This window comes from Emys orbicularis, chromosome 10, assembly GCF_028017835.1.
Source record: "Emys orbicularis isolate rEmyOrb1 chromosome 10, rEmyOrb1.hap1, whole genome shotgun sequence".
In the NCBI taxonomy this organism is placed as follows: Eukaryota; Metazoa; Chordata; order Testudines; family Emydidae; genus Emys; species Emys orbicularis.
Window position 1 is genome coordinate 82,683,993 of NC_088692.1, and position 20,294 is coordinate 82,704,286.

General features: G+C 46.0%; 1 protein-coding gene across 1 annotated transcript in view; it reads right to left on the reverse strand.

Annotated features, from left to right (window-relative positions):
- ADAMTS17 (ADAM metallopeptidase with thrombospondin type 1 motif 17) overlaps positions 1–20,294 on the reverse strand; it is a 271,681-nt gene that overhangs the window by 51,637 nt on the left and 199,750 nt on the right. The window contains exons 18-20 of the mRNA XM_065412384.1: positions 19,820–19,977; positions 9,275–9,434; positions 4,238–4,373 (exon numbers count right to left, since the gene is read on the reverse strand). Of these exons, the coding sequence (XP_065268456.1) occupies positions 4,238–4,373; positions 9,275–9,434; positions 19,820–19,977 (454 nt within the window). The remainder of the gene's footprint in view (positions 1–4,237; positions 4,374–9,274; positions 9,435–19,819; positions 19,978–20,294) is intronic.

Here is a 20,294-nt window from a genome sequence, read left to right on the forward strand (position 1 = left end):
ACTGGAGTTGCTAGGTTCTAACCTCCTCCCTGGCTGCGTGGAATTACTGCTCCTTGCCCTACTGCATTTGGTTCTCCCAAGAGGTGGCTGCATTTCAAAGGGATATATAATTTGCAAAGCACTATGGGATTGTGCTTTGCAAAGACACTGTTATTAGTATCATAGGCATTTATTTTCAGATAACCTAATGTTTAATGTGGATGATTATTTTTTATTTGCATGACAATCCCCAGTAGAGATTGGAGCCTCCTGTCACATACACAGTAAGATCCCATTTCTGCCCCAAAGACAAGTAGACAAGGATCAAGAGGGGAAATAAAGGGACAGTAGGGAATAGTGGCTTGCCAAAAGTCAGTGCCAGAGCCAGAAATAGATCCCAGGTCTCCTAAGATCCAGACCAGTGCCCTACCACTAACCACACCGCCTTTCCAATAGAGTCTTCATAAGGTAGATTCAATTCTATTTAAATTCACAGTACCAGAAACCCTGTGCAACTTCAATCAAAAGCAACGAGAGAAAAAAGATTTACTACAAAAAAGAAGCCATTGTTCCCTTCTTCTATATTCCAGTCTAGAGTGGAGTGCTCAGTGGAAACGGGAAAGGACCTTATTGTAACAAGATGCTATAATAATTTTACTTGAAATCCTAAAACTAATTCAGGGCTCATTAAAAAAAAATGGTGAAAGAGAATGGTTTCTTTAAGATGTTCTTGGTCAGAGAATATGCTAAGCATGCATTTCTAATATCTGGGTGGGCAAACGCAAGTGGAAATTTCAATTCTACAGAGGCACGGAGAATGTGCTTCTGAAAATGTTTCCAGTCAAAAACATGTGAAGTGTGAAAATGTGGTCTACACAGAGCGAAGGAGAGAGTGTGGTCTGTCACATCATCAGCTGGAGTTTGTGGCCTTTCTGGGTATTAAGCACGTTTGGTGTTTGTTGCCATGGCTCTGACAAAACGGACCGATGAGAACATCAATGTCTCGCTAAACTGCTTCTGAGGAGAACTGTGTGCAAGTTGCCTGGTAATTCCATACAGGAAAAACAACTATCCTGGAAGAACGTTAAGGGGCTAAAAAAGTGAGGCAATTTGGACATACCAAGATAATGGCCCTTTCTCAGCAGCACTGGAGTGTGTGTGTGTGTGATTTAACTCCATCCTTAACTCAGCCCACTGTTACTGCTCATTATTTTTATAGAGATGTAAATGTACAAGGTGTAGTAGAGAAGGCGCAAAACAACATGCACACTTCACCAAGAATTCACAGTGCAATCTGGGTCCCACTAGACACCCCTTGTGTGCACACCCAAGTGCGTTCCCAACAATGCACTTGGCTGGTGGTGAAAGATGCCAGACCACTGCTTGCCGAGCTTAGTCAGTGGCTTATCTCAGTTTCTAGCTCCCTGGAGATGGTGCCAAAGCCTTCTGGGCTTGTCTGCATCCAACCCAGACACCTCCCAAATGGCTTTTCAAAATCTCCAATGGAAACCTCTCTTGCTGAGCAAGGATCATGAGCCGAGAGTTCACCCAGGCCTCCTGCTTGGAAACGGTGCCACACCATAGAGTTATGCAACTTCCCTGTAGAAATTATAAGCATTTCCTTGAGCGTTTTGGGAGTCTGGCCTCTTCTTTCGCAGTTCCAAGGGTGTACATGGTATCCTATGATGTCTGTTGAAGCCACTGCTTCTGAGTGCTGTGCTGGGAACAGTGAGATACCCACCTAAACAGCAATGTGACTGCAATGTTGTAGAACAACAACCGTGCCGAGACCAAGCAAAAGTGCAACGGTTCTTCACCCGAAACAGCCCATGGCCTATATGGACAGAGCACACCACTGGTGATGACACTGGTGCTCTCCCACGGGTTCCATTCTCTAGTGCAGACACAGCATTAGAGAGATAGAAGACATGGCTTGCACAGGAGGGCTTTGGGAAAGCAGTGGGTTGTAAGGGGAGATTCAAAAGAAGAGAGGAAGGCCAGCTGGCTCATTTGAAACTGAGGTGGTCCCAAAATGAAGTATTTTTTCACACAACGAGGGTCAACCTGTGGAACTCCTTGCCAGAGGATGTTGTGAAGGCCAAGACTATAACAGCGTTCAAAAAAAGAACTAGATAAGTTCATTGAGGATAAGTCCATCAATGGCTATTAGCTGGGATGGGCAGGGATGGAGTCCCTAGCCTCTGTTTGCCAGAAGCTGGGAATGGGCGACAGGGGATGGATCACTTGATGATGACCTGTTCTGTTCATTCCCTCTGAGGCACCTGGCACTGGCCACTGTTGGAAGACAGGATACTGGGCTAGATGGACCTTTGGTCTGACCCAGTATGGCCGTTCTTACGTTCCAGACAAAGGAACGGGAGAGCATGAGTGCACTGAATCAAGCAGGCCTGGAGCCGTCACCATGGTACCTGCTGGGATCACCTGCTGTTGAGCTCTGATCCTGAAAGCCCTTGCGCAGTACACAGAAAGGAGCGTGAAAGGCCAATATGACTGAGTGACAGCAAAGGTCTGAACAGAAGCTATACAAGGCACAGTGAGACTTAAGCTGGCGCTTAAAGTTCATCAGGTGCAGAAGTGCTTTCCTGAATCAGGAGCTGAGCTCAGAACTGTGGGACACACATAACGGTCTTGCAATCTAAATTAGTCAGATGGTGCAGATCAGACACACAATACAGCAGAGGACCAGATGTGACAGAATATATCCCTGTGTTCACGCCCGACACGCTATTGTAATAATCTTTGTACAAAGTATGCCTTGTAAGGTATCATTTAAAAACACATAATTTGCTGATCAATAATATCATGGCAAAACGCACATATCAGCATTATATGTCAAGTTATAGATGCAAACTGAGATTATGACTAAAAATAAGATTTTCCAGAGAAGTCTGGGGAGTGACCAAACCAGTTCCTCAAAGACAAAGGGTAAACTGATGCCTCAGACAGGTGTAAACAAGGCTGATGGACCATTACCTGCTAAGTGGCCATTCTTTGGCAGGAAAAGGGCAAAAAAAAAAAATCTACATCTTAGCAAAGAAACAACATGGGAGTTCCTTTCCACACAGACTGCCTATCACCTTGCTCCCAGCTGGTAATGCTTCTCAAAGGGGGAACACTGCAAGACACCCCTTTCTCTCTCCATGCCCATTGCATTCATGCCACCAAAAGCAAAAAAGGACTGGACTCTGGGAGAAGGGGTGGTGACCTACAGGCTTTGGTCAGGAAGACTGCTGAAAGCGTATGGTGAGAAACTTTGCTTGAATCTGATACAGTTTGTTGAGTTAGGTATTACAGTCAATGTCTTATCTTTATTTTTCTTGTAACCATTTCTGATCTTTATGCCTCAATTCCTTGTACTCAAAATCTCTCTTTGTGGTTAATAAACATGTTTTATCTAATCCAGAAGGTTTAAATTGAAGAGTCTGGGAAACTCCATTTGGGGTGACAAGTTGTGTGCATATTATTTCTTTTCAAGAAACAACAGACCAAATATGACTTTTGTATTTTCCAGGAGAGGGCTGGGCAGTACAGGACATAGATCTCTGGGAGAAAATCTAAGACTAGAGGTGTGTTGGGGTCACCCTGCAGAATAACCAAGGCTGGTGAGAGCCAGAGCGTAACCCAAGTGTGGCTGGCAGGCTGCAGCTACAAGCAGACACTTAGGGTCTGGCTTGCATGCTGGAAGGCTGTTTGTGAGTAGCCCAGGTGGGAGCTACTTCAGCAAGGAATTGTAAGGCACCCACGGTTGCAGGGCAGGGGTGACACTGCCCCCTCACTGTTCTGGACTGCACCCCGGTATCTCACACCATGTAAGGTTTAAAGGCCATGTTTTTCTTTTCAACAGGGCGTGACAACTAATCAAGCCCTATTCTGCACTAAATAAACAAACAAGATTAGACATGCCATCACTGCAACGTTGTGTAGCTAAATATAGGAAACTATTTGGTCTCCCAGATTATGCAGCTAAGGGGAAGAAAAAAAAACACAATCCCCCAATAAATTATATATGAATGTAGCTTCCAGGGAATCCTGCTGTACTGATCACAAATTAAATGGACTCTGAGGTAACGAAAATCTGATCTGTTCAACAAATGAAAAATGAGTGTTACAGCTGGATATTGCAGTTAACTGTGTGCCCGAATGCCGTCAGACATTTGGACAGTGCTCAGTGGAGAGCTGCTCTGGAGAAGTGTGGTTGCGAGAAATAGGGATGTTGGTTGTTTTTTAAACTCCTTACCGTGACTGGCAGGGGTGTGTGTTACATCTCCTGACTTGGGGTTCAGGGCGCATCACACGCTGGCAGTCACTGTCATTCACCAGCATCATGGTCTTGTTAACGATCCTAGTACAGGACACAATGGTTTTACGTTCACCTAAAAGTCAAACCAAAAACAATGGCAAACCAGTAAGCTAGTTAATTGCTGGAGGCTGTTCACTATTTAAGATCAACATATTATTTAACAAATCTCCTCTACAGCTAAATTCTTTCTGCCTACCTCTACCTATAGCATACAGAACTAATAGCTCGGTGGATGTTTCTGTCTTCTCTGCCTTCTCTTTGGGTTGCTCTGTCCTGTCAGCAAAGGTGCAAATTAGGGCCCTACCAAATTCACGGTTCATTTTGGTCAATTTCATGGTCAGAGGATTTTTAAAATAATAAATTTAATGAGTTCAGCTATTTAAATTTGAAGTGTCATGGATGTAATTGTAGGGGTCCTGACCCAAAAGAGGGGGCACGGCAAGATTATTGTAGGGAGGCTGTGGCATTGGCATCTTTACTTCTGCATTGCTGCTGGCTGGGCAGCAGCTCTGCCTTCAGAGGGGGCAGCTGCTAACTGGGAGCCCAGCTCTGAAGGTAGCGCCACCGCCAGCAGCAGCGCAGAAGTAAGGGTGGCATGGTATGGTATTGGCACCCTTACTTCTGCGCTGCTGCCTTCAGAGCTGGTCCCTTGGCCAGCAGCCGCCATTCTCTGGCCACCCATTGGCACCCATACTTCTGCGCTGCTGCTGGCAGTGCTACCTTCAGAACTGGGTGTCTGGCCAGCAGCTGCCACTTTCCAGCCTCCCAGCTCTGAAGGCAGCACAGAAGGGTCGCAATACCATGATCCCCCTACAATAACTTTGCAACCCCCACCCCGCAACCCTCTTTTGGGTCGGGACCCCCAGTTTGAGAAACGTTGATCTCCCCTGTGAAATCTGTATAGTATAGGGTAAAAGTACATACAAGACCAGATTTCATGGTGGAGACCAGATTTCATGGTTCATGATGCGTTTTTCATGGCCGTTAATTTGGCGGGGCCGTAACAACAATCATGAATGCGACTGCTCCAGCAGTGTTAGTATACTGAGCTACGTCTTTCAATTCTTAACGTAAATACAACCTCGAAAGCAATCTGCATCGGTTTAGGTTCCTCCTCCACATGCTGCTGGGACCCATACATCACCTAGCACAGATGCTCCAGGGAAGTAGAGTGGAGCCGGACAACCGGCCATCTCTGTGGATGACTAATAATGACCTGAGATCCACCACGTAGCCTGAGCTTCCTGTTGTGGGCTCCTGCTGCTTCTTCCCCTTCATCCTGACTAACATCCAACTCATTTAATGCAGCAAAAACAAGGTTGAAAGGGAATGAGCAGGCTTCAAAGGCTGCAGTTTGGGCTTACTCAAATTTTACAAGGGAATGAAATAAGCAGCTAAAATATATATCATTTCTGGTCCTCTGGATGTACTACATTAAAAAGTGCTGCCAATTTGACACACCAGGCTCAAGAGTCTCTTCTTCTTCTCTGCTGTATCCCGCCAATTGGGGTTGGTGGCTCTCGTTCACCATCTCCAAGTGTTCTTGTCAAGTGCATCTTCCAAGCTGACACCAACCTTTTTCAAGTCCTCTTTCAGTGTCTCAAACTGCTTTCTTTAAGATCTTCCTCAAGGTCTCTGTCCCGTGACTACTAGCTCATGTAGTCTCTGGCCAATATATCCCACATCTCATCATCTCACATGGCCCAGCCAATACTCCCTTGGTTTTTCCATTGTGTGTGTGTGTGTGTGTGTGTGTGTGTGTGTGTGTGTGTGTGTGTGTGTACACCTTCATCATGGCTCCTACGGTTTCACTGCATAGCTTATCAGCAATTATCTGACTCAGCATTCTCAATTTGGCAGTGTGAGGTAGTTGTTCTTCTCTCTTCCAAACTGGCCAGCATTCCAACCAGCCTAATCCTATTCTTAATTCACATTGCTCTTTAGTTTACTTTGCATATTCTTATTGCAAAGAATTCCTATCACTCCCTCCACTTCCACCAACTGCTCTTCATGTGGCTGCTAGCATCCTCATCCACATTCTGATCATGGCTCCACACTGACCCAAGGTGTTCAAATTGTTGCATGGACTTTAATTTGATACCATCTAGTTTTATTGGCTTCTTGTTGTCCCTCAAAGCATTCTATGTACTCCATCTTTTGTGAGCTGATGCGTAAGTCATTTTCTTCTAATGCAGCCCATCACAGCTCTATGGTTGTTTCCAGTTCATACTTATCTTTGGGGCACAACGTAATGTTGTCGGTGAAAAGCATGCTCCCCGGAGCCTCTCCCCGAATTTCCTGCCTCAAGGTGTTCATTGCAATCACAAATAAGAGCGGGCTAAGGGCTAATCCTTGATGTAGGACTACCCTCGCAGTGAATGACTCACTGTAGCCACAGCTGCTTCTCATTACTGTTGTGCTTCCCTGGTACATGACCATGATAGTCTGAACATGACTCCAGCAGATTGTGTACCCATAGGCACCTCCATAACAACTGTCTAGGAATTCAGTCATAAGCCTTCTCTAAATCCACAAATACTAAGTGCAATTCCTTGTGTTTCTCTCCATATTTCTCCCGCCATTGTTGGCCTTCCTGGCACAAATCCAAGTTGATGCTCCAGCGCCTCCCAAAGTATTTTCTCAATAATTCTTTCCAGACACTTCACTGCATGACTCCATATTTGCACATCTCCTTTATGCCTGAAGTTAGGGACCAATGCGCTCTTCCTCCACCTGCCGGGAATTTTTCCAGTACAGAGAATTAAGTTGAAAAAGTTTGTCATCATTACCACTCCTTCATGGCCTAATGCTTTAAATACCTCAATTGGTACATCATCTGCTCCCACAGCCTTCCCACGTTTCATCGTCTTTAGCACTGTCTGAGACCACTGCGGTGATAGGTCTTGTCCGGTTTTTGCTTGTGCTTACTTCCCTCAATGGTTTCTTCACATTCTCTTTACTGAGCAGTTTCTCATAAAACTGCTGCCACCACCTAATGATTTCACCATCTTCCCCTAGTACTCTTCCATTTTCATCTTTGACACACTTCACAGCTCCCAAGTTCTCTGTGCTTCTTTGCTTAATCTTGGCTAATCTACATATTCCTTTTTCCCCTTCCTTCATTAGGAGTCCTGAGTAGTCCTTTAAATGGCTGACCCTTTGCTTCTGCAGCTGCTCTTTTAGCTATTTTCTGTACCAGTCTGTACTACTCAGAATTTACCATCACTCTTATTTTTTGCCATTGCCATTCTTCTTTACTGCTTCCTGCATGTCACTGGACCACCACCAATTTCCCTCATTTCCTCTGGCCTTAGACAGCTAGTGCACTTTCTGTAATATATTTGGATATTTTCCCCAAATCTTATTGGTATCATCATGGCCAGTTTGGTTGTTGTCCAACCTCCATAGAACCTCATCCTTAAATTTCACACTCCGGCTCAAGACACCACACTCCAGAATGGTTCTACTATTTCCACACAACCTATGTCTCTGCATCAGCTGAGAAGGGGGCTCAACTCCACTGATGAACATGGCACCTTGGGCTTAACAATCCATTTTGACGAAGATGTTGCGTTGTGACAGTGAGATAGTTGCCTTTCAACACAGTGAGTCAACACCATGATGTCACGATGTAAACATCACCAACTCACCATGCAAACCTGCCCTAGTGATATTTATTTGGGGGAAACTCCTCAAGTGTCTTCCATTATAACCTTAAGTCTGGCTGTTTTATATACTTGACAAACCGAATGCTCGTGACCAAACAAAAAAAACCATTAAGACCTGTCACTGGTAAGTCCAGTGTGAATTAAGTCCCTGATCACATTTAGAACCATAAGTGAGTCCCAATCTAAAAGTCCCAAAGGGAAGAAGACCTTTCCACCAAGAACAAGTACTGAAATGTGTCTGAAAACCAAAGTGCTTAAGAACTGACATATCCAAGCCTACTGATGGTGGGACCCATATTGCCAGAAGGTGATATTTGAGCCCCTAACTGTGTGGAAGGCCTATTGTACCTAAGACCCTGTCAACAGGTTTAAGACTTGCTCTCGTGAGGGCTCAATGACTGGGAGAAATTGTTATTGTAAAAGGAAAGCAAACAAGTCAATTTTTAAATCAACTATTTTATAAGGAAAAAAATACAGGCATTTAGTGTACTGAGGTTGAAGGATCCTGGGGGTGGCAAACCTGACAAGGAGTGAGACTTTTAACCTGAGCACTCTAACTCCTTTGTAGTATCTTCATGATGGGATGAATTGCTGGAGCTGGCACCAACCACTCAGTGCTAGTCGTGAAAGGAGCTTGGCCAGGGTGTGACCTGATTCCCTAGGGAGAATTAAAGCTGCCTCTCCCATATACGGAACGCCAACATATAGTGGCAGATGCAGCATTAACGGTCTTCTGTGGGGATCAAGTCCCCCTCTGGCTTCGTGACTCTATCCCAGAATGCCCCAGGAAAAGTCAACTGAAAAGTGTGATCTGCAAGGTGCTAATGTGGTTAGCTGGTTAAGGGTTTCTGATGCAATCTACAGCAAATTGTCACAGTGTGACTGCTCCTACTTCATCCTCGGAGAAGGAAGTTTCTTTCAGCAAATATGCATGCATGCCTGCGAAAACCCTGCTCCAAGAATCTGACTGAGCCTTGAGATATGGGGCTGCATATAAGTGCCTTGAGCCATCCGTGAAGCACTAAACCAGGTGCAGTTCCACTGCATAGTAATGAACCGACAAAGCAGCAGCCCTGCCAGAACACTGACTGAGTATAGACTGCACGGCTGCTGCTAACTCGGAGATCTGGTGAAAGCGAGCTTTCACCCAATTGCCATGCCAACAGCCATTTCCGTAGCTTAGCCTTCCTCGTGATGTCTGTGCTTTGGCAGCGCTGCAGCCCGTGTTCTGCATTCACCTCTCTTTATTGCCTGCCTTGGCAAACACTGTACAAAACAATCCCACCACGTTCCCAAATGGCCTTACCTCCTCCACACTGCACACTGCATCCTTCCCATCCGCTGTGTGTCCAGATGTACAAAGAATCCTGTTGTTTTTCTGGCTCACTTCTGTTTTCGGCGGTATAGTTGACAGGAATGGTGTATTCGTAATGAATTCCATAATTCTGGTCGTGAAATAACAGCACCTGGTTCAGCAGCAGAAGAAAGGCTGTTATGATACACTGCACTGGAAAAGCCGACAGAGTGCAGAGATGGCAAAGCAAGCAATGCTGTCTCAGACCAACACGTTCAAAGGCAGGTGCTTCAAGAAAGGCCCCCTTTCTAAATCCTTATTTAGGCACTACAATCAAAGTGGCCTGATCTTCAGAGGTGCTGACACAAAGGAAAACCACGAGAGCTGATGCTCAGAGCTTCTGAAAAAAAATCAAGCAACTTATGGAGGTGTCCAAAACCAGACTTCGGTGTCTAATGTTAAGTACTCAATTTTGAAAAATTTGGCCTTCGCTTTTTTTGGTGTCAGATGTGATGAGTTGGCTTCAAAACAGAATTAAGTCGACAGCAGGAAACATTAAATCAGATTGATGTTCATAAAGTAACTAATTAAGTTAACGATTGCATGGAATTAAGATGCCATTCATCATACGTGCCTTAATTTGTTTTGGGAAGTCAGGCTTGTTGCCAGGCCGATCTATTTATTCAGCCTTCTGGGAGGATGAGTGGGTTGGGAGAGAGAGGTGTTTTTTGAGTTTAACATCATATCACTTTAATGGCACGGGAATTTATTAATGCTGCAGAGAGGCGCGTTTAACAGCTTAATCAATAAACAAGTCAAATCATCACCATGGGAAATTGTGCTGACAAGAACGAGTCTATCCTGAGCTAACGACAAACCCCACTAATGGGATGTGACTGTCTCTCCCTACACACAGGTATTTTCTGAAGAAAGAAAGAAGGCGCTGGGCTTTTTCACATCAGGCACTGACATCCAAGTTCGACGCCGCTGCAGCGATGCTGAGGTGTGAAACCTGCTTCTAACAGGCTCATGTATGACCTCTCCAGCCTCTCTACTCTGTGAAATTCGCTAAAAGGGACCACTATAAACAAAAGGAGGGCTGAAAAAGGGTGCCTCATTATTAGTCATAGTGGGCGTGGAGTTCCGATTCTACTTGGATCTACCCACTGGGTCAGATTTGGCTCTCACTTTCACTGAGTAACTTTGGTAAAAGGGGTCCCACCGGTGTAAAACCGGTGAGAGATAAGAAACAGACACACTACATCTTTTATCTGAATTACTGTGCTATGTAAAAGATCGGCGGGAGGGCTTTACTAGCTGACTTTGGAGCACATCTATTTTCTGGACCAGACTCTCAGTGGGCGTAAATTGGAGTATCTCCTTTGAAGTCAATGGACCTATGCCAATTTACACCAGCTGTGGATGTGGCCTCTGTGATTTTTAAAAACAGACATAATTACTATTACAACATAACCCCAGTAGCATTAAAACAATAATTTGAACAGGAACCCTCCAGGCACCCAGGGCCGGCTCCAGGGTTTTGGCCGCCCCAAGCAGCCAAAAAAAAAAAAAAAGCCGCGATCGTGATCTGCGGTGGAAATTCGGCGGGAGGTCCTTCGCTCCGAGCGGGAGTGAGGGACCGTCTGCCGAATTGCCGCTGAATAGCTGGATGTGCCGCCCCCCCTCCGGAGTGGCTGCCCCAAGCACCTGCTTGCCAAGCTGGTGCCTGGAGCCGGCCCTGCAGGTACCCACAGGTACGCTCCTTTCTGACTCTTCATTGTTCTGGAAACACATTTTCAACCCGCTTAAAAACTCCAATCAAATAAGGTTTATAAGCACCCATGACCTGGGATGGGGCATAAAATGATTGTACATGTGCTCGAAGCCTGGACTTGAGTTTAGAGCTGTCTGAATAATTGATATTTTGGTTCAGTAGCTGAAACAAAAAATCTCCCCAAAATTTCATTGAAGGTTGACCTGAAACAATTGTTTTTGTTTGTTTTTTCCATTTTTTAATCTCTTTTTTTTTTAGGTTTTTTTTCCAAAATAAATCCAACTATATTTCAAAATGAAAAGTTTCATTTTAATAAAACTGAAGCAAAATGTTTTGACTTTTGTCAAATTTTTTTCCAGCCAAAACTATTTGCTAAATTGGACCCAAATTCGCTAATAGTTTCAGTCAACTCAAAACTGCACTTCAGTGAATAAACTGTCTGAAAAATTTTGCCTGGTTTCATTTGAGTTGCAGCAATTGACTCCCTATAGATGAGCACTGTAAGGGCAGTAGGCACGCTGCACCTTTTAGTTGATCTCCACAGTAAACAAGTCTGGACAGAAAAGTATCTTCCATGAGGAGTGGGAAACAAAGAGAAGTTTTTGCTTTGGCTACAGAGGAAACTTTGTTTTTCATAGATTCTCAGGCCAGAAGGGACCATTGTGATAATCTAGACTGGCCTCATGTACAGCACAGGCCATAGAACTTCCCACAATAATTCCTAGAGCAGAGCTTTTAGAAAAATAGCCAATGTTCCTTTAAAAATGGTGACGGAGACTCTGCCATGACCCTTGGTAAATTGTTCCAATGATTAGTTATTCTTACTGTTAAAAAATGACACCTTATTTCTAGTCTGAATTTGTCTAGTTTCAATTTCTAGCCATAGGTCACATTAGACCTTTCTCTGCTAGACTGAAGAGTCCATTATTAAATATTTCTTCCTCCTTATAGACTGTAATCAAGTCACCCCGTAACCTTCGCTTTGTAAAGTAAATAGATTGCACTCAAGTCTGTCACTATAAGGCATGTTTTATTCTTAGCTTGAAGCCAAAGTTAAGCCCGCTATGGACCACATGATCATCATGTTTACAAAGCTTTCTGCAGAATCCAAAACATTAGGCAATAGTCAGCAGAGAACTCAAGTCCTGCTCTGACTTTATTTAAGCACGCGAGGTATGAGCAGCCCATCCTATTGCACTACGGAAACAGTCATGTTTAAAGCATCTCTGTGCTCCGGGAGTGTTTGGTTGTCCTCTGTTGCCAAGAGGAGGTCTAGCATAGGCCTAGCTACACAAACATTCATTTATCCAAGAAATATACTTACAGTAACACATTTGGAGAAATGCCCCAAGTATTAAAAAACAGCTCCTTAAATGAGATCCTTATTATCTCAGTATGGAAACAAAATGAGTGACTCGAAGGGTCCATATGAAACCAATTTCATAGCCACATATAATATGCATGTGTGCATGTGTGTGTGTGTAATTGATTTCAAATGCAAGTCACAATGGATTCAGTGAGGCTTCTGGCTCTCTGTCAGTCATGTATGTTCCACCGTTGTTTAGACAACAGTTTTCTATTTAGAGGTAACTGGTAACCATCCTTTTCATTCTTGTTGTTGAAAGAATTAAAACCACTATCCTATTTCAGGGAAAAGATTAATATTTGAATTGAGAAAAGAGTTTCAAATAAATTATGTGATGTTTTAAGTGAGCTTTGTTTATTACTCTCCCAATGACTTTGGGCTGCATATTTGTTCTAATGGTCCGATACTGGTCTCTCGCCCATCTTTAAAGCATATCTGGGGAAGCGGGAGAGAAAGGAAAAAAATCACCCCTATTAATATCTGACTGAAAAGTCAGTTTGTATTACAGTAGAACCTCAGAGTTACGGACACCAGAGTTATGAACTGACCGGTCAACCACACACCTCATTTGGAACCAGACAAAACAGTTACCTACCTTTCGTCACTGTTGTTCTTTGAGATGTGTTGCTCATTATCCATTCCAAGTAGGTGTGTGCGTGCCACGTGCACAGTTGAAAGGTTTTTCCCCTAGCGGTACCCATCGGGGCCACTGGAGTCGTGCCTTCATGGCTGTGTATAGAGGTCCCCGCCGACCCACCGCCTCTTCAGTTCCTTCTTGCCAGATGTTCCGACAGAGGGGAGGCGGGTGGATATGAGCAACACATCTCGAAGAACAATGGTTACGAAAAGGTAAGTAGCCACTTTTTCTTCTTTGAGTGCTTGCTCATGTCGATTCCAAGTAGGTGACTCCCAAACAGTTCCTAGGAGGAGTCGGAGTTCACCGAGTCGCAGACTGCAGTCATCTCTAGCCTGCCGAGTAATGGCATAGTGCGACATAAAGGTGTGGATTGATGGCCATGTTGCTGTCCTGCAGATGTCTTGCCTGGGCACCTGCAGCAGGAATGGTGCCGAGGAAGCTTGCGCTCTTGTGGAGTGTGCTGTTAATGCTGAGGCAGGTATCTTTGCTCAGTCGTAGCACGTCCTGATACAGGCCGTGATCCATAAAGAGATCCTTTGGGATGACACTGGAAGCCCTTTTCATCACAATTGCTGAGCGACTGAGAGTTGTGTTGATTTTCTAAACAGCTTTGTCCACTCAATGTAAAAAGCTAACGCTTGTCTGATATCCAGGGAGTGGAGCATTCGTTCCCGGTTACTAGCATGCGGCTTAGGGAAGAGCACTCGAAGAAAAGTGTCCTGAGTCGCGTGGAATTGCAAAACTAGCTTTGGGAGGAAAGCCAGGTGTGGCCGCAACTGTACCTCGTCCTTATAAAAAACAGTATAAGGGGGCTCGGGTGTCAAGGCCTTAAGCTCAGACACCCTCCTGGCCGAAGTTATAGCCACTAGAAATGCCACTTTCCAGGAAAGATAGAGGAGAGAGCAGGAGAGAGGGCTCAAAAGGAGGGCCCATCAGCTTTGAGAGAACCAGGTTAAAATCTCATGGGGGGCTCGGCTGTCTTACTTGAGGGTACAGTCTATCTAGTCTTTTGAGGAAGCGGCAAACCATGGGGTTAGCAAATAGCAGAACCGGGATGGCAAGCCGAGATGGCGGCCAGGTGCACCTTTCTTGATGACACTGCCAGGCCTTCCTGTTTTAGGTGCAGTAAATAGTCCAGGATGAAAGGAATCGATGACTGTAACGACAGAGTGTCCTTTTGCAGTGACCAAGTCGAGAATCTCTTCCACTTAGCCAGATAAATGGCTCAAATGGATGGTTTCCTGCTGCCAAGGAGAACCTCCCTAACAGAGTCTGAGCATGCGAGCTCCAAGGGGTTTAGCTACAGAGTTTCCATGCTGTGAGGTGGAGAGACTCTAGATTGGGATGTTGGAGGTGGCTGTGGTCCTGTGTGATCAAGTCCGGGACCAGGGGCAGTGTTATAGGTGTGTCGACCGACAGGTCTAGAAGCATGGTGAACCAGTGTTGACGTGGCCATACTGGTGCTATCAACATCATTGATGCTCTCTCTCTTTGGACCTTCAGCAAGACCTTGTGAATGAGCGGGAAGGGCAGGAATGCATACAGCAGGTGCTCCAAGGGAGGAGAAAGGCATCTGCGAGTGAACCAGGGCTGTGATTCAGGAAGGAACAGAACTGCTGACACTTCCTGTTGCGCCGTGTTGCGAACAGGTCTATCTGAGGAAATCCCCACCTTTGGAAAGTGTTGGTCACAACATCCGGGCGGAGGGACCACTTGTGATTGTGAAATGACCTGCTGAGATGATCGGCCAGTTTGTTCTGGGAACCTGGGAGATACGATGCCTCCAGATGTATCGAGTAGGCAATGCCGAAGTCCCACAGCTTGAGGGCTTCCTGGCACAGGGGAGAGGAGCAAGCACCACCCTATCTGTTTATATAGAACATCACTTTTGTATTGTCTGTGAATAGCGATACACAATCCTGTCTAGGGGGAGCAGGGTAGATGCGAGGGGTAGGCTGCGGCTTAAAATGTTTCCTCTGGGGGGCTGGTGTATGAAGCCTCAGGGACTTCAGTGTTGCCCGTGAGTCTTTAAGGCTGCGGAGCTTAGAGTCTGTTTGCTCTTAGAAAAGCCCTAAGCAGTCAAAAGGCAAGTCTTGAATTGTCTGCTGGATTCTGTGCGGGAGTCCCGACACCTGAAGCCAAGAGAAGGAGCTGGTGACTATGGCTGTTGACATAGTGCAGGTTGCCGAGTCCACCGAATCTAGGGAGGCCTGTAAGGAGGTCCTCGCAACAACCTTGCCTTCCTCGAGGACAGCAGCAAACTCTGAGTGGGAGTCCGCCGGCGGTAGCTCCTTGAATGTGGACAACGTGTTGCAAGGGTTAAAACTGTAGCGGCTAAGGACTGCTTGAAGGTTGGCAACGTGAAGCTGGAGCCCCCATGGGAGAATAAACCTTCCTACCGAAGAGATCCAGCTTCTTTGCCTCCTTGGACTTAGGAGTCAGTCCCGGTTGTCCTTTCCTTTCAGTTGGCAGCCGCCACCACAGAGTTCCCGGCTGAGGGTGAGTGAAAAGGTACTCATACCCTTTTGAAGGCACAAAATACTTCCTCTCCACCCCTTTGGCTGTGGGGGGGAAGAGAGGTGGGCATTTGCCACAACACTTTAGTAATGTTATGGATGGTCTTAATGAGGGGCAAAGCTACCCTCGAGGGACCTTCAGGCACCAGAGTGTTGACGGTAGGGTCGGTCTCCTCCGACACCTCTGCCTGCATGCCCAAATTCTGAGCCACCCTTCTGAGCAACTCCTGGTGGGCTGTTGTCCATGGCATCAGCGTGGTGGATGTGCCCACCACTGTCTCATTGGGGAGGATGAGGAAGATGCCTGTGGGAGCACGGGGTCTTCCTGACTCTCCAGCCTGTGGAGATCCCCCTGTGCCGACACGTCTTGCGTGGTGCTGGGAGCGGTGCCGGCTTCCAGGCCTGTGCCAGTCTTGGTGCCGGCCCTGGTGCTGTGTCCCGCTGCGGTCTCGGTGCTGGCCTGTGTGCCCATCTCTTGGCCTCGCGGAGGTGATGATGATGGAGGGGCCTGTGCCTCCAATACCACTGACAAGGATCTGGACCCCGACTCTTGGGCTTGGTGATAGGCCCACCGGGTCCAGAAGGGCCACTGAGCCGACGCCTGACACTGGGTGGCCACGGCATCATAGGCAATATCTGCTCTTCCCCTCCTGTCTGAAGCGGTGCCAAGAACGGTGCCGGCTTCGCCGAGAGGCGTACGACTCTGCCTCCGCGTCCGATGAGGACTCTGACCTCGGCGACCAAGGCGGTGTGGAGCGAGATGGTGCCGGGGAGCGGTGCCAAGGGGAGGGTGCGCGGTGCTGCATCATCACTGGCTTGCCCTTAGAAGGCACGGTGCCTCTTTGTGGTGCCGGCGCTGGTGCCTGTGCCATCATCACTATAAGGTCCTTAGCTGCATCAAAGGTGTCCGGCATGGAGGGAAGGTCTAACTCCTCCACCTGACACTCCCGCACCGGGAATTCCACGAGAACTGAACTCAATGGACCTCCCTGTGAGGCCGGAATTGACGGTGCTGGCTGAGTCGGAGCCGGAGTAGGGTGTTCTGGCGTGGGATGCACCTCCTCGCACCACTGCTCTAGTGGGAGAGTGACCTCTGTCGTCCTCCTTCTTGTGCGGCACTGGTGAAAGGGAGTGGTGCTGGGCACTCACACCAGAGGAGGTCGGGAATGGTGCTGACGGTCCCTGGAGCCCAAGTCCTTTCTTGGCGCCGCAGCCTCTCTTACTGAGACCGGCGCACTCCGCACCAAAGGACTGGGCTTAAAGTCCCTCTCCTTCTTAGTCCTTGGGTGGAAGCCTCTGCAGATATTGCACTTCTCAGTCTGAAGGGCTTCCCTGAAACACTTCAAGCAGAAGTCGTGTGGGTCTCCCTTTGGCATAGGCTTCAGGCAGGACCCACACGGTTTGAACCCCTGAGACCAAGGCATGCCCCGGTCCCCAGGAGGGAAAACATGGTGGGGGGAGAGTCCCCAACTAAAACTTATCTTAACTAACTATGAACTACTGAAAACTAACTAATACTATGTTTTTAACTATTTACATATACAACAAAAGAAAGTCCACTAGGGCAGTGTTTCCCAAACTTGGGAAGCCGCTTGTGTAGGGAAAGCTCCTGGCGGGCCGGGCCAGTTTGTTTACCTGCCGCATCGGCAGGTCCGGCCGATTGCTGCTCCCACTGGCCGCGGTTCGCCGCTCCAGGCCAATGGGAGCTGCTGGAAGCGGCGGCCAGTACGTCCCTCGGCCCGCGCCGCTTCCAGCAGCTCCCATTGGCCTGGCGCGGCGAACCGCGGCCAGTGGGAGCCGCGATCCGCTGGATCTGCGGACACGGCAGGTACACAAACCGGCCCAGCCCACCAGGGGCTTTCCCTACACAAATGGTGTCCCAAGTTTGGGAAACACTGACCGAGGTGATGGCTTGCTGTAGCAAGAGAAGAGAGCTGCTCCAAGGACCGTCACTGGTGGTAAGAAGGAACTGAAGAGGCGGCAGCTCGGCAGGGACCTATATACACCGCCATGAAGACATGACTCCTGGGAGCTCCACAGCTGACCCGACGAATACCTCTAGGGGAAAAACCTTCCAATGACCGTGCACACGGCGCGCACACATCTACTTGGAATGGACATGAGCAAGCACTCGAAGAAGTAGTAGACAATCAGGCAGCAGCAGAGCCAACAACAACAACAAAAGCAAATACAGTGCAGTACTGTGTATAAATGTAAACTACTAAAAAAAAAAAGGGGGAGTTTTTAAAAAAAAAGATTTGATAAGGTAAGGAAACTGTTTCTGTGCTTGTTTCATTTAAATTAAGATGGTTAAAAGCAGTATTTTTCTTCTGCATAGTAAAGTTTCAAAGCTGTATTAAGTCACTGTTCAGTTGTAAACTTTTGAAAGCACAACCATAATGTTTTGTTCAGAGTTACCAACGTTTCAGAGTTGCGAACAACCTCCATTCCCAAGGGGTTTGTAACTCTGAGGTTCTACTGTATAATGAATAGAGCGTATGGAGAAGCTTCCTAGTAATACAATCCTTTTTGTTGTTATTTTATTGGATATTTGCGGGGAGGTGGCTGGTTTTTTTGTTTCCATTAAAAAAAAAAAGATACACAGCAATGCTCAAGTTTTCAAAATTGACAGCACCAGAATCTACTGCTGTGAGCCTCAACCAAGGAAAACCTTGGAATAGTCAGATCTAGCCACAAAAGGCACAGGAATCTTACACAACATTTTTACAAACCTGAGCTCACGCAAATTCATATTTTATATGGTGCCCTGAGGACAGACAGTTCTTCAGTAATATACAGGCTACTTTGTAAGAGGTTTGGTTTCAGGGTGGAAAGTCTGGATCTAAGCCAAACTGTGAAGCTGACATTCTTAATGTTGAAGAAGTCACCATGGAAATTTGACTTTTAAAAAAGCGCTAATAGAAAATATAGGCCCAAGTCTTTTGTACAGGTTTAGCTTTACATGCACTAACCATGAGTTTCATGAATACATTAGGGAATTGCAGGAATCCCCAAATGTGCCCTTTTGAATACTGAGGAATAATCTCAGTTCAGCTTTGCCACTGGCCTGCTGTGTGACCCATGCAAGTCACTCCACACCTCTTCCCTAAAATGGGAATAACGACACTTCCCTTCCTTTGTAAAGCATTTTGAGAGCTGCATGTGAAGAGGGAAGGGTTAATATTCTTATACCTTTTTTGTGAAAAGTTCATGGTAGCTCTGAGCTTTTCAAACAGGACAATGAAAATGAAAACTAGAGCAGCGCAAAGCAGATTAAAAAGGGGCCCTACAAATTTAGGTGAGGAAAAGCAGAGAGCCGTTTGATTTTTAGCAGCGTCTAAAGAAGGGCTGGGGCAGGCAGATCCTGGCACGAAAGTCACAGAGAAAAGAAACAGTGCCTAGAAAAATCAAAGTGGACAGAAAATAGAAGTGAGGAGCAGTGCATACTTCACACTATGCTGTGCTTTTATAGTGTCTTCTATCCCAGAATTGCAAAGCCCTTTGCAAACATTCACGTATTAACATCCATGGGAGGCAGGGGTATTATCCCCGTTTTATAGATGGAGAAACTAAGTCAGAGAGAGATTACATGACTTGCCCAAAGTTACACACTGAGCCAGTGACAGTGCTGGGAAAAGCTTCCTAATCTCCTGACCCAAGCGGTCTCTTGACTCACATTGCTTCAGTGTTTATAAAATAACATCCTGTGTAAATAGAAAGACTATGTTGAACCAGAGCAAAGAAATGTAACAGTTCTCAATCTATTCAATATATAATTCAAGATGATTTGTGTGTGTAAATCAATATACAGTGCCAAATTTGCACAGGTCATGTGTTTTGTACATACACAAAATGTGCATCTTTTATTACCTGTGTGAGCAAAAGGTCATTTAAACAGAGAAACATACACTGGGGTGAGTCAACTAGGAAGTTGAGCCAACGTCCTTTTACATGTGCAAATGGTTATGTGCACAAAACACAGAGGCCCTTGGAAAACTGGGTCTGTACCAGTGTCTATGTCTCATTATGTAATGTACATCACAGTGTGACGCTTCTATGGAGATTGAAAGCTGACACAAAATAGACCTTAAGTGAGATGTAAGCGTTGCCCCTGTAACCCTGCAAAAGAAATCAGGGGCAGAAGCAATAGATTTTCCTTAAAACCCTGGGGAGGAAGCAAATAGTTTAAGTTGAACTTTGAGCTTGGATCTAAACCCTTTATGTTGCATCACTTAAGAAACATAAACAAAGGATATAAAGTTACCATCAAGTGCAGTGGTATTTTAGTTGGTCCTTTGGCAGACATTTTCTCCCATAGACCCCTTCGCACGTACCGGACAGTAGTGCCTGCGATCTGAAACTCACCAGGAAGCTCAATTTTCCAGTCGCTGTTAATGGATCTCTTACTGGAATCTTTTAAAGCTGGAAAGAATCAAAAACACAATGGAAGGAAATGAAAGCAATTCCATAATTAAAAGATAGACCCACAGTGATTCAGCATCAGCCCACTTCAACTGCAAGATGCAGGAGCCTTGTACCAGATGGGAGTTTAAAGGAGTGCTTTACATTTAAAATATATATGTAAACTTTAAAATAACATTAGTAATGAAACTGTTCTAGAAAGCAATCTTCTGTCATTTGGGATTTTGGAAATTAATGTTTCCTCCACTCAAAGCAACTACATCATGATAAAGATTACATTAAAGTCTAAGCACTCATTTTGTAACCTTTGAAAGAGT